This window comes from Elaeis guineensis, chromosome 6 (genome assembly GCF_000442705.2).
Source record: "Elaeis guineensis isolate ETL-2024a chromosome 6, EG11, whole genome shotgun sequence".
NCBI classification, from domain to species: domain Eukaryota; kingdom Viridiplantae; phylum Streptophyta; class Magnoliopsida; order Arecales; family Arecaceae; genus Elaeis; species Elaeis guineensis.
Window position 1 is genome coordinate 13586286 of NC_025998.2, and position 14979 is coordinate 13601264.

The 14979-nt window shown below is 34.4% G+C and overlaps 1 protein-coding gene across 2 annotated transcripts; it reads right to left on the reverse strand.

Annotated features, from left to right (window-relative positions):
• Positions 1-352: 352 nt before the first annotated feature.
• Positions 353-4438, reverse strand: LOC105047177 (anaphase-promoting complex subunit 10). Of its 2 annotated transcripts, none has more exons than XM_029265172.2 (6): positions 4141-4438; positions 3900-3960; positions 3702-3794; positions 3388-3458; positions 889-989; positions 353-802 (listed from the first exon to the last, which is right to left on the reverse strand). In XM_029265172.2, the coding sequence occupies exons 1-6, from the start codon at positions 4317-4319 to the stop codon at positions 531-533; spliced, it is 777 nt and encodes a 258-aa protein (XP_029121005.1). In that variant the 5' UTR covers positions 4320-4438; the 3' UTR covers positions 353-530. The 2 variants fall into 2 exon arrangements, with proteins under 2 accessions (XP_029121005.1, XP_010924286.1); XM_010925984.2 differs by having other exon boundaries at positions 885-989.
• Between the last annotated feature and the right edge of the window lie 10541 nt (positions 4439-14979).

Here is a 14979-nt window from a genome sequence, read left to right on the forward strand (position 1 = left end):
ATTGCAATAAAACACATGAAAACTCCTGGATCCCCTGTTCTTCCACTAAATATTTTGCATTATCCTGGATACTTGGGTTCAAACAACAAAACTCATTGGCGCCAACCATGAGCTGGACCAACCAGGATGAAAATTGACATTGAAACACCCAGGTAAAGAATGAAAAACATCCACAAATGCCCAGGGGATAAGATCTTTCTGAGACCAGGCTTGAAATTCCAATCAGTCTTTCCAAATTGTTCCCGCAACACAAGTATTCACACTCGTTATAATTGCGTCAAATCAACAAAAAAAGAAAAAAAAAAATCATATGTTTAAGAGTTATCTGTAACAATCATAGGATCATAGGGTATGTGAAAAATGGAACATCTTGAGAAGCCATATATACAAGGCTTTTGCATTCTGCCAAAGCTAACAGACAGCACAAAAATAAAAGCATACAGTTTTTAAGGCTGTTTCATAATATAACAACAATAGAGGCCATGTTACCGCCCATAATATGATGAACAACTGGCACCGCATGAGGAAATTTAATGGATTGGTAAACCAGTTAATATCCAACTCACTACACCAATGTATTTCAAATATAAACTTACTACAAGTCTAAGGAGAATATGATGGGTTATACAATTGAAAGTTGTGGTTTCTGAATGCTTTCCAAGATGCATGCATTTCTTCATGTTTGCTATTGCCACCATTTTCATCCTGTTTAAGATATTGTCACTATTGAACCTATTTAAGAGTTGAGTAGGTGATGAATTCCTTCGAAATAAAATGAAATGGTTGATGAGGAACAGGGTTCCTGCAAAAAAGCACAAGTAGAAAGGCCTTAGCAAGGGAACTTGTAAAATTACAAATATAAAAATTTGATAATTCTGACGTACGGACGAGGCCCATATATTTTGATCTGCCGCACATGTGTGTCCCTCCCATTCAAGTGATTGGACAAAACAGCAAGTTGGAGCATGAAAGTGTGAATAAATGTCTCCCTGCGAGATGAAGATATTCTTAGAGTACTCTTATTTTCGCGTATACAAGAAAGTTTGTATCAGAATACAAATGATTAAGTTGTCTTCCATCTCATGACCCGGTCTTTCTAAACGAGGACCCATCACTAGATCATTCATTGACTAAATAGAGGTAACACATTAGCTTTTTAAGATGACAAACATAATGGCAAACCCAACATTTTAAGAGACATTTAAGACTAAACATGAAAATGGAATTTTTCAATAATTAAAATCTTAATTTCTTGCTTTCTACATGGAAAAAACTAGACCAAGGAAAAAAAGTGACTTTAAAAAGCAAAAAGATTGATATAACACACAGAGGTACAAGTGAAGGAGCATTTTAAATTTGAATCATGGAACGGAATCCAAATTTTAATCAGCCTAGCTCAAGCTGTCACCAAAACAATGCAGTGGTGTACAAATGGCTGTTAACACAAATTTTCATTCTAAACTTCACATTCAGATTTTAATGTTTGCATGCCATTTATTATTTTAGTAAAAAAATTTTGCAATGAGACAGACTAAATCTCCAAAGTACCAATCTGAGCTCTTAACCACAATCATCACCCATGCCTTTTACCAGCAAATATGGGGTTCGCTGCATACCAAAACTTGAAGTCAAGAACTCTTGGCAACAATAAAAAGGGAAATGTCTAAGGTAATGAAAAGGATTTCTATGATGAGAAACCTAATCCCAATGCAGAGAAACTAAATTAGAGTATTTAAGTGATGGAAACACTACATCCCCATGAACCCAACTTTCCTTCTCAAGCACTTAAAATAAAATAAAATGGAATTATATTTTCTCCACAAAAACCAATATACCACCCACCAGTCTCCTCTGCAGAAATCTCTTGAAAGGAGAACCCAAGTTTCAACTTAGTTAGAATACTTAAATCCAGTAGATTGACAACGGTCCCCAATTAATTATACAATGAATGTGAAACAGTTGTTAATTTATAGATAGTCCAATGTTCTAAATAATGTAAACCAGACATAAACATATAAAATCTTTGGGCAAAGTCTTCATAATCATCATAGGTTTACAGTTAAACCATGGAATGGCTGCCCAATATGAGTTAACAAATGGGACATGTTTCTCTGAAAGGTTGTGAGGATTTATTTATTTCCAAAACCAACAAGTGGCACCCTTATGCATAATATATATAAACTCTAATTAGAGGAAAAAGATACAAATTTTGACAAGTAGGACCAACATTATAACAAAATAATTTGAAGTGCACAAAGAAGTGAACTATGTTCCGAACAAGGATAAGGTTGGATCCTGAGGAAAAAAATACCACAGAAAGATATGACCAAAGAGGAGAGAAAAGGTATGAACATGTAACATCTAATGAAGAACATGATGTTCTATAACACTAAATTATAAAGGTAAACCTTGTTGGTTTACAGTTAGAATGTCCAGTAACATCCAAACATTCAACTGGAAATCTTATGCCATTAATATGGATTCCACTATTCAAAAACAAAAAAGGACAAAACAATTAACATATTAGGACACAACAAAAATAACTAGAGAGCAGAAAACAGTTAGAGGTAAAATGGAGAGAAAAAACTCAATATCTTCTTTTGAAAGATCAAACAAAATTCTTAATAAAAATGAAAGACAATGCCCATTCTTCATGTTTCAGGTTTAGGTTGCTAATGAAGCATAAAAACTTGGATTATTAATTAAAGAGACATTATTAAATACAATTCTTCATAAATTCTTTGATATCTACATAAGCATGGATCATAACAAAAGTGGAATCTGATGTGTTTGAAAAATGAATCATGTAGACATTACAAAGCTCAGGGAAACCCCTCATATGAAGAACATGAAAAAGGATTTCAAAGCAGGTGGAGAATGTCTGAATAGTCAGAGTTACTCATGCATATGATTGTTATAAGCCTTCAACCATGTAATGGCTAAATGACACTTGTAAAACAAATTCCAAAGCATCCTCCCAAATACCATAGCATATATTATAATAGTGAGTTCAAGCACAAGCACTGGCATATTAATTAGTCATTTAATTTATAGACCATATATGAAATCGCATCATCAGCATCTTAGCAATTTAGTATCCAATGCAGAACACACGACAGCTTATCGAACAACAATTTTCATGTGATAACTTAAAAGCAATTCTCCAACCAAAATCCTAAATCTTATTGTAGAATGGTAGAAAGAGGGAAAGAAACATATCGCAAAGCTCAGTGATGCCAAAACAATCATTTACCAGCAATGGAAAAAAAATGATGGTAAGTATAAAATGTAATGTTTCATCTACTTCAAGAGACACAAAGAAAGTGGTTCTCAAATGTTACAAGAGCTAAAGTATAATGTATAACTAAATGCGGAAGTGATACAGACCGGGGATCAGTTCCAGATAAGGGTATGTGAACCCAACCAACTGGCTTCTTGAACTCCACAGTTTTTATCTCCTGGAGCACAGAGAGCATGAAAACCAAATTAGACATTCAAAGGGCATCAAGTCAGATACTAGAAACAAAAGAGACAATCACTGACTGCTAAGTAAGTTCCAATTCTGTCTGCGCTAAAATTATCAGAAGATGCATTAGGGTAAACAATAAAAATTCTCTGTATATCCTAACAAACCTACGGACAAGTGAAAGAAAAGATATTGAGAAGTAATTTTATTTAAATTTATGAATCAAGAAGGACACCTTCAGATTGTGGAAACCATCACCAGCACGAATAGAGATCTTGCTCGGCGTGTAGCTCTCATCAAGCTTGAAATCCACATAGAGAACCAGTAGCTGAACCAGATGTTATCATTCCATTCAGCACCAATTTAACAACAAAATTCGGAAAAAGGGTTTAAATCGACAAATAGAATAGCTAAAAGGGAATCGAAATCATACTTGCAGCTTAACCTTCTTCTGGAACTGGATATTCACCAAATGGGGCTGAGCTCCATCCGATCTGAATCGAAATAACACAACTTCTATCAATATTTCGACTAAATTAACAAGAAAAACCTCCTTTTCTGGTTCCGTTTCCTAGGGTTTCATCGATATTTAGAGATAGATCTTTGAGAAAAGGGGGGCAAAGACTGAAACTTTAGAGGGAAGGAAGAAAGAGAAGGGAGATAGATGGATTAACTGCCAGTAGGTGTCGAGGTTGTCGTCGCGCAGGGCGAGGACGCCATTGCCGGGCTTGCAGGAGCTGACGCTCCAGGCGGCCTTCTTGGCCATTTCGCGGAGATCGTCGTCGACTTCCAGGTGCTGGCTCCCTGTTAGCTTCCCCGCCGTATCCTCCTCCCCATCGGACTCCGTCGCCATTGTCGACCACCACGAGCCCTCACGATTTTGCCGAGAACAGAGCGGGCCAATAGAGGGAAAGGAGAAAGTACGAAGCGAAAAGCGGCAGAGCAGCCCGAATAATTTTTGGAGTCGAGCGCTGAAAGTACCGAAGCTGCATAAATTTATATATATTTTTAATAATATTATTTTTATTTATAATATATATATATATATATATATATATATATATATATATATATATATTAGATTCGTTCGATCGAATTTCAATTCTTATCCGGTTGGATATCCCTCTGGATCGACACACATCTTAATATTTTTTTTATAAGTTAATGGAAAATTTGAAGAACATTAGCTGAGCTATCGTATTAAAATAAAAAAAAAAATAGCATTCGATGGGATGCGACGCACGCACAACCGTCATCGTCTCCTCTGCTACCATCTTCTGGTAACCTCCCATCTGTCTTCTCTCTTCTTCTCTCTCTCCCCACCCACAGCAGCCATATTTCAGTAACCCCCCACCTGCACCTCCTCTCTTCTTCTCTCTCCCCCCACTCACAATAGTCATCTTTCGGTAACCCCTTACCCGCACCTCTTTTTTCTTCTCTATCCCGCGATTGCCATCTCATTTCCTCCCAAGCCGAGTTCCCTACCCTACGGCCGCCATCTCCTCTCCTCCGAAATCCCTCATCGGCCATTAGTGAATATTTTGTATAAATTACATTCAAAAATTTGTATTCTCATTGTTTCTCATTATTGTTTCTCATTATTTGTGACAGGATAAACACAAACTGCAAATAACCTGATAGGATAAATACAACCATGGATAGGATAAACATCAAGTACTACAGGATAATAAATAAAAACTTTGAATAATAAACACGAACTCCGCTGGAATAAACATAAATCCTGCAGAATAAATATAAACTCTGGAACGATAAACACAAACTGTTCAGAATAAATATAAACTCAAAATCAAAAGTCTGTTTATCGATAAAGAGTTTACATTTATTATTCATAGTTTCTATTTATCTGCATAAAATTTATGTTTATTATTCACGATTTTTATTTATTATTTGAGTTTGTATTTATCGACTTAATATTTATCCTTCTCTTTTGTTCTTGTTTACTGTGGGTGGATCCTAGGATCACTCAACTTTTGAATTCTGAGTTTTTGTTTATCGTAAGAAATTTCTATTTATCGACACAAAGTTTATGTTTCTGTTTATTTGTACAGAGTTTATATTTATTATTCATAGTTTCTATTTATTATTTAAAGTTTATATTTATCCTTCAATAGTTTGTATTTATTTTCGTAAGACTTATTATTTATGTATTCAAACTATATAACTATGTTAATGTAGTTTGAATTTTAAATATTTTTCGTGGATCCGAATTATGACCCGACCCAAAAGCTTGCATTGTGATGCGAATGAAATATTTTTTGAGATCTGTGGTAGTAGCGGAGGGAACCGGCCAATCTCGATAGTTTTGTGAGATATTTATCGATTTGTTCTTGATCTTTTTCCATTCTCTTTGGCCATCGAAAATCAAATTAAAATCCTCCCTAACCTTTGAGCTACAGTGCTGAAGGTGCCTTCATGGAAAGGCTTCATGAATTATGTAGGTGCCTTCATGAACCATGTAGGCATCTTCATCAATCATGAAGGTGCTTGATTAAATGAATGCACCTTCATGGTTGATGAAGACGCCTTTGACGAAGAAATCTAGAAGGAAGGCACCTTCATCAAGCTATCAAGTTGGAAGGAACTTAGAAAGAATGAACCTGGAAGGAATGAACCTGAAGGAAAGAAGGAACTTGGAAGAAAGGAATCTAGAAGGAAAGAACCTGGAAGCATGAAGGTGCCTTCGCTTGATGACCATCAATGACTAAAACTCTTTTAGGTGACTAAACTCTTCATTCAATAATCTATTTTTTGTTTTGATGCCTATCGCTATACTCCCAATGTTGTGGTGCAAGCTCTTTTATTCTCCTTTAGATACGTCAAGGTTTTCCCTATCTTCATTTTGGTTATTGTAATATCTGTTTGCTACTGTAAATATCAAGGTGCTACTATAATTTTTCTCTAATTTTATTTTGGGTTATGCTACTTTGTAATTTTTAATTCATTATTTTTTTTTATAAAAATATGTTTGTGCTACATTGAACCTACACCGAATGTAGGTGCCTACACCAAGAAAAAATGTAGGCGCCTACATATGGAAGGAAAGGCACCTTAATCCCTAAGGATAGGCACCTTAATCCTTAAGGTAGGTGCCTATCCTTGGGATGTAGGCACCTGAACTATCCTAAGGATATAGGCACCTATCTTTGAAATTAAGGCAACTATCCTTGGGATGTAGGCGCCTTAATCCCTAAAGTAGGTGCCTATCCTTGGGATGTAGGCGCCTTCATCTAGAAGGAATTAGGCACCTATATGAGGATGTAAGGTGCCTACATTCTCATGTAAGGCGCCTATACCTGCATCCTGAATGTCATCCTAGCTCCTCCTGTTCTTCTATTCATCTTCTTTCCCTTCCCGACGATCTCATCTCAAAATTCTTAGCTCCCATCCCCAAACTCATCTCACCATCTCCTCTCACATCTCAAATCAAAAATCTCCTCTTGACGATCTCATGCATGAAGGCATCTTCCTAAAGATTTTTTTTTCTCCATGGAATAGAGGACCCATGTCCTCTTCTTCCTCCTTTATTCATGGAACAGAGGATAATAAATCAACAAATTTAAATCTAAATTGGAGAGATTGTCAAAGGAACTGAAAGGAAGATGCCTACACGAGCATGTAGCACTTCATGCTTCTTCTTTTGGTTCTCCATTTCATTCAATTCTTTCGACTTATTTTTTTAAACAATATTGAGTGATTCGTTGATCTTCCATTTCATTCCATTTCAAAACACAAACATCATCAACAAACGAATTAAAAAGAATAAAATATTATATAGTTTCAATATATATCATCAAATTAAAAATAATTTAAAGTTTCTGAATGAACAAAGCATTACAATGATGGTGCACTAAGCACCACAAAGAATAAAAATAACAAACAAGATGATGACAGCAAAAAGCTCCTTCTAACGTTCACCATATCCTGCTCCATTAAGTCACGGACGTCCCTTAATCACTCCCTATTAAGTCACGAGGTCAAGGATAACCGCTCCTGTTAAGTCATGGGTGCTTTCTTTTTTGAAGACATTCAGACATGCAGTGGATTCATGGGATCAGAAATGTAGGCACTAAAAAATGCAGACTCTATACAATAAATAAAAATTTTTTAGAATAAATATAAATTCATGGTTCAAAGAGTTTCCATTTATTATACGCAGTTTGTATTTATTATTCAGAGTTTATGTTTATTATGGAGAAATTTGTATTTATTATGGACCTATTTGTGTTATTATTTGGAGTTTGTATTTATCTGGCCCTATTTGTGTTATTATTTGGAGTTTGTGTTTATTCTGAAATGATTTGCATGTACTTGTGTTTATCCTATTCCTTTATTATTTATCCTGGATGGACCTTTAGATCACTCAACTTTTTGACCCCGAGTTTGTGTTTATTCTGGGCAGTTTGTGTTTATCGCCCCAGAGTTTATGTTTATTCTACAAGATTTATATTTATTATTCAAAGTTTATATTTATTATTCAAAGTTTTCGTTTATTATTCTAGAGTACTTGGTGTTTATTCTACCACGGTTGTGTTTATCCTATCTAAGGTTATTTGTAGTTTGTGTTTATACTATCATATACAACGAGAAATAATAATGAGAAACAATGAGAATATAAATTTTTGAATGTAATTCATACAAAATATTCACTAATGATCAATGGGAGGTTTGGGAGGAGAGAAAATGACGGCTGCGGGGTGGAAAACTCGGCTTGAGAGAAATGAGATGATGATCGCAGGATAGAGAAGAAAAGAGGAGCCACGGGTAGGGGGTTATCGAAAGACGGTGGCTGTGGGTAGGGGGAGAGAGAAGAAGAGAGGAGGCGCAGGTGGGGGGTTACCGAAAGACGGCCCGTGGGTGGGGGGCGAGAGAGAAGAAGAGAGAGGCGGGTGGGGGGTTACCGAAAGCTGGCAGTAGAGAAGATGATGAAGTCGCGCACATGGGCCTTACATCGCGTCGTGTCTCATTGAATGCTGTTTTTTTTTTAACACGCCAACTCAGCTAATGCCCTCCGAACTCCTCCATTAGCTTATAAAAAAAGTATTGAGATACGTGTCGATCCAATTGAAGGAGATCCGACGGATAAGAGCTAGAATCTGATTGAGTGGAGTCTAGTCTATCTATATATATATTATTTTTAGTTTAAAAATTAATTTTGAGTTCAATATGATCCAATTAATATTGGAGTCGATCTCGAATTTTATCTATTTTTTATCGAATCGAATTCGAGCTTAAAATATTAAGGTTCAATCGATTTCGAATCAAATTTTAAGTCCGAGTATTTTGAGTTGAGTCAAACTCGAGTTTTCAGCTACTTAATTCGATTCGACTAAGTTACACCTCTATATAGTATCTAGATCCCTTGTTATCCACATGATCCAAAGGGTGCAAATGACTGTGATGGATAAGGATCTAGGTTGATCCAAATGTAGGCCATTCACTTAATTTTTTATTATATCTAAACTAGAGTGCTTATGAAACAAAAAAAATAAAAAAGTCTATAAAATCAAAAAGAGAAAAAAAAAGAATGTTTTTCATGTCTAAATCCATCTTATATCATGAAAAATATTATTTATTTTTATAAAAAATTATAGAAATATCTTTCAATTTTAATCTAATTTCATTTACACCCCATGCATGTACTTTAAAAAGTATCAAACTGATGATTCTAATTAACGATATGTTTCAATGTGGTCCAGTAATTTATATACCAATAGATGATGTTATCGTTCCTTTTTAATGGATAGAAATATTTCTTACTCATAGATGGGCTTGGAGAAGAAAGAGGATGAGAAGGAGAGGGCTGCCATGAAGGAGAATGCTTTTGGGCAACTTAGAGGAGGATGAGGAGGAAAGAGAGGCAATGGAGGAATGGATGGAGGTCGAGGGAGCCGCCATACAGGAGAAAAAGTGGGTGAGGAAGAAGGAAAAAAAGAAAGATAGGGGAGAAAGAAGGACACCGACAATGGAGGAGGAGGAGATTAATCCGAGAGGATAGAGAAGGGAGGAGGAGGAAGAGGATGCAGTGGAAAAATGGATGGAGGTGGTAGAAGCCATCATGGAAGAGGAGAAATATGTGAGGAGAAAGGGAAGAAGGAAGGAGAAGGAAGAAAGAAAGATGTCGGTAATGGATGAGGGAATCAATCTGAGAGGAGAGAAGAAGATGAGGAGAAGAAGGAGAAAGGAGAGACGGTAGAGGAATGGGTGGAGATAGAGAGAGCCACTATAAAAGAGGAGAAATTGATGGAAAGAAAGGAGAGAAAAAAGAGGAGGAGAAAGGGAGATGCTGGTGATGGAAGAGGGAATCAATCTGAGAGGAGAGAAGAAGATGAGGAGAAGAAGGAGAAAGGAGAGACGGTAGAGGAATGGGTGGAGATAGAGAGAGCCACTATAAAGGAGGAGAAATTGATGGAAAGAAAGGAAGGAAAAAAGAGGAGGGAGAAAGGGAGATGCTGGTGATGGAAGAGGGAATCAACCGGAGAAGAGGGAGGAAGATGGGGTGGGGAGGGAAGAGAGGCAGTGGAGGAATGGGTGTAGGTAGATGGAGCATATGGAGGCAGAGAAATAGATGAAAAGAAAGCGAGAAGAAGAAAAAGTGGATGCCAGTGATGAAGGAATAGGGATCATCAGAGAGAAGAGGAGCTAGAGATAAGAATATTTTTATCATTTTATAAAATAATACTATCATATGATGGTTACGTGATATCATTCTATTAATGGAGATAAATTACTAGACTATATTGAAACATATCGATAACTAAAAAGGTTAGTTTAATATTTTTTAAAGTACAGAGAATGTAAATAAAATTAGGTCAAAATTGAAGAAATATTTCTATAATTTTTTTTATTTTTATATAAGGATGTCTCATTATTGATTTTGATCCCGTTCAAAAGCTTTATGCGTGAGTGTATGTAAATCCATGACAAAGCTTTGTATTGTCAACTATTACTTACTAAAACTTTGATGCGTAGGATGCACAAGGCTTAATTGCAAGTATGAGATTGATTTCAACAAAAATTGCTTTGCAAATGAATCAAAAGATACCCGATTTATGCTGCTAGCATTTTCCCTTCATTCCACGCCCACCAATTTAGTAGTTTTGATTCAATTCCTTCTCTTTTTGGAGGTAGGTGGGGTCGCCACTAATTATTTTATAGAAATGATAATTTTGTTATTCATGTCAAAACATGTGAGAGAAAACGGTTTGTCTGATTCAAATTCAAAAACTTCACTCCATTAGAGAATATTCCTATTGTGAAAACTTCCCTTCTGCCTTTCTTTCATTTTAACTAGTGACATCGAAAACATTAGCCTATGTATATTAAGGGATTAATCACATCAAAAATTTTGAAATATTTAGAAATTTTTAATTTTCTCTTGAACTTAAATTTAATACAATCAAATCATCAAACTTTCAATTTTTTTTAATTCATATCCGGACTATAAATTCTATTTAGCGACCATGATAGTATGATCACGTGCTATCCTATGGCTTGTTAAAAGTTAATGATTTGTCATTCTCTTGATCGACAGAAAATAAGCTTTGAAATCTTTCTCCCTCTTTTTTGCTCTCTTTTGGCTAGGGTTTTACTTTTTAATTCCATCTCTTCTTCCATCTGGTGACTAAGGATCAGCAAAGGCCATGGGGTGAGCAACAAAAGTGAGAAAAAGAAAGGAAAAAATGGAATAATGAAACAAAAAACTAATTATTATAATGTTCTTAATCCCTACAAACTGAAATCTTTTATTCTTACACAAATAATGGAATCAAGAAATTATGAACAAAAAAAAACAAAGATAGAGATATATGACAATGAATTCCAATTCATTACCTGGGGGCTCTTGAAAGCTGATTTTTTTTTTTTAGCTTGACAATTTATATGACATTATTCAGAGCACATGATGTAGTAACTCATTACAAATACTTCTCTCACTTCTTCTTTTTTTTTTTTTTTTTAAGATAAGAGAACCGAAGAAACCTAAGATAAGGGATGAAAACCCTAAAAAGTAAACCCAAGAAAATCTCAAACCTTAGTTCGTATCAATCCAACTTTTTGAACTTCTTGAAGGAGAAAGTGAAGAAAAAATAAATAGTTAAACACGTGCCATTCCTCCAAATCAAAATCATCCAATCTTTCTTTCTCAAATTAGAAACTATGACCTCAAGAAACTAAGAAACAAGAGAACAAAGATGGAAAAAAATATAAAAATACTTAAATCCAATCACTTGAAGTATCTTTTTTTACATAATCTATCTCCTCCTTTCTCCTTTTTTCTACCATTGTCAATTAACTACCACTTATCATCCAAGGAAAAACCACTGAGGAGAATTAGGATTTGGATGGAAATGAAAATTAAAACCCTAACCAAAGAGATGAAAATGGGGGATAAAATCTTATCCATATTATCCTTTTCTGGCACATCAGCAAGTCATTGATATTATATGACCCTTCTGTTATGGCACCCAAATAGAATTCATGATCAGATCTGAATTGAAAAAATTAAAAATTTGATGATCTAATTATACTAAATCAAAGTTCAGGAGGAAATTGAAATCCCCAAATAATTCAAAATTTTTGGCATAATTAATCTACATATTAAGCTTACTTTGCCCTTTAAAATGATTCGCCATAATCTACACCAAAAAAAGTGATCCTGCAATCTTCGGACTCGCTAGAGCAAACCATTCCATGCCATTACTACTTCATGTGATCAGTGGAAGAAAAAGAAAAAAAAATATTATTGCACAAATAAATTATCTATCTGATAGCTAGTATAAATAAACAATCAATTTCATTATTTTGATGACAATTGCAACCATAGAATCTCAATGTTCAACTTGAGGAAGATAGTCCTTCGAGTTGTAGTTGGTTTGTTGTCACAATGAAATTGGGCTTCCATCTCTTTTTTCTATTTTTTAAAAAAATGATAAAAGAATAGTTTAATCACCAACGGAAGGTGCAAGCCCTTGAAAGAGGGTGCTGACCATCGAACCCATGTCTTTTTGACACCAAGTCCCCATTACCACATTAAGGTATTTAGAAATTTTTTATGTACCACGGGTGGTGCAGAAAACTCGACGTAGAATGCACCATTTTATGTGATTGGTCTATGTAGTCATCAGTTTTCAATACATATTTAATACCATTGTATTTTTGATTTAAAAATTTTATATGAAAAAATATTTCAGTTCTTTGAAAATAAATTATGACATCCTGTGGCATATTATGACTTCTTATACGCAGAATGTCATAATATGTCTAGAAAATTATGACATCATGTAGATATTATGACATCCTACATTAAATTATGACTTTTTGCATATAGGATATTATAATATCATCCAGGATGTTATAATATGGCCCAAATATCATAATATGGAAGGAACATTTTTGTCCAATCATTTTTCAACGCGTACTTGATGCTTGCAACTTTACTTTTTTTCATTTAAAAATTTTGAATAATAAAAGTATCCCTATTCTTTGAAAAAAATTATGATATTCTGTGTATATTATGACATCCTGCATTATATTATGACATCTTGTGGATAAAAATTATGACTTTCTGAATACAAGATATCATAATTTTTTCAAAGAATAATGATATTTTCGTCATTTAAAATTTTAAATGAAACAGTAAAGCTACAAACATTAAATGCGCATTGGAAAGTGGTGACTAGCCCATGGTGCACAAAGAATTTTCCTTAAAGTATTTGCATGGTAGTAAACCATGGCCCATGGAGTTTTTTGCCTCTCTTTACATTTAGCGCTCATTCTTTTGAGGGTAAAAAATTATCCAAAAATCTATATTTTTCTGAATAAGTATTTTTCAGATAATATTAGATAAAAAAATAATTTATCTATATTTTTTATATATTTAAAAATAATTTAAAAATTTGTTATCCATGTTCTTTTGCATTATTAGTTTCCTAGATAAATTGCTAAGATTTATCTTTTTATTATATAAATATAATTTATTATTATATTATATTATATTTATATCTTATATAAATATAATATATATTATATATTATTATATATAAGAATATAGTATAATATATTATATTATATTAGTAGATATTATTATATATAAAATATATTATTATATTATATTATATTATATTATGTTAATATCTTATATAAATATTATTATATATAATAATATAATATAATATATTATATTTTATTATATTATTGTTATCAGGTTAAGAATATATTAGGAATGAATTAAAAAGATTATTTTTTTGATTGATAAGAAAATGATTTAGCAACCTCCTAGTTGGGTAAGATTTTGCTCTATTTTATGGATAAATACTATTCATGAAAAGTAATTTATTCATCTTAAAAAATATAAAAATATAGATAAATTAATTAATAAAAAATTTGATTAATTTTTTATAATATTTATCCTCAAAAGAACCGGCTCTCGGAGAAAAGAAAAGATTTACCGGGCATGATGAACATAAGGTGATTGGAACCTGGCAGTGACTTCAGCTTCAACCAAAGGTGTGCTGCAAGGGAGGCCAACGGAATAGGCCCGAATTAATCAAGCCACAGGTTAGGCCCAGACAGTAGAACCTGGAACCCAAAATCCAGCCCACTAAAAGTGGGCTCGGCGTGGCCCGTTGTTACCCTAGTCTGGAAAACATGCTACGAACAGCATTCTTACAAGCGCCAGCAGGCTCTTTCAGCCAAAAAACCAACGCTTTGTGCGGCAAAATCTCATCAACCTCTAGTGCAATTCATTACTTCCAATTCTCGAAGCTACTTATCGCTAATTTAAAGCATTGCTTTGGTTACTTGTACTTTCTGCTTTCATGATTCCTGAAGAGAGTGGCTGGCCTTCGAGAGCAACAAGAGAAACTAAAGGCATGTCATGCTTGATGTGTAGTTATGGACTTGCTTAAAAACACACAATGCATTTTCAAGTTTACACTAATTTAAAGAATGCAACCTGGTATCTATCCCAAGGATTTCCATATCTTATCTGCACCCTAAAGCTTCAGAACATTCGACATGCCAATCTTTGGCTCCCTGGAAGATTGGTTTAATTAATAGACAAGACCAAAGGGGAATATCTGCTCTTTCTCCAAAGGGCTAGAAGAGTGTTCGTCCAATGTGCCCATTGTTCTCAAGATTCCATCAGAAGGTGGTTCTCAAGCGCTGCTAGTTTGTGTGGACCTGGTCTGGTGGTTTAAGTCCACTTGTGCATCCAAGGTCTAAATGCCACAATTAATAAGCATTTCAGCTAGTGATTTTAGACCACCTGAAACCATATGGTATCTTATCTTTGCTCTCTTCTGTTATTGCTTCTGTCATCAGTCAATTTTAAGTGAAACGAATTGGAAGGATGGTCTACAGAAAATCCATTAGATAGATACAGCGACAGAAACGGATTCTTCCAACCTGTGTGAAAGGAACACAGAATTTGAAGTCGCACCAACATGTAGCAATAGAAAAAGAAAGGAATCCACAGTCGTTGCGTTATGGCGATT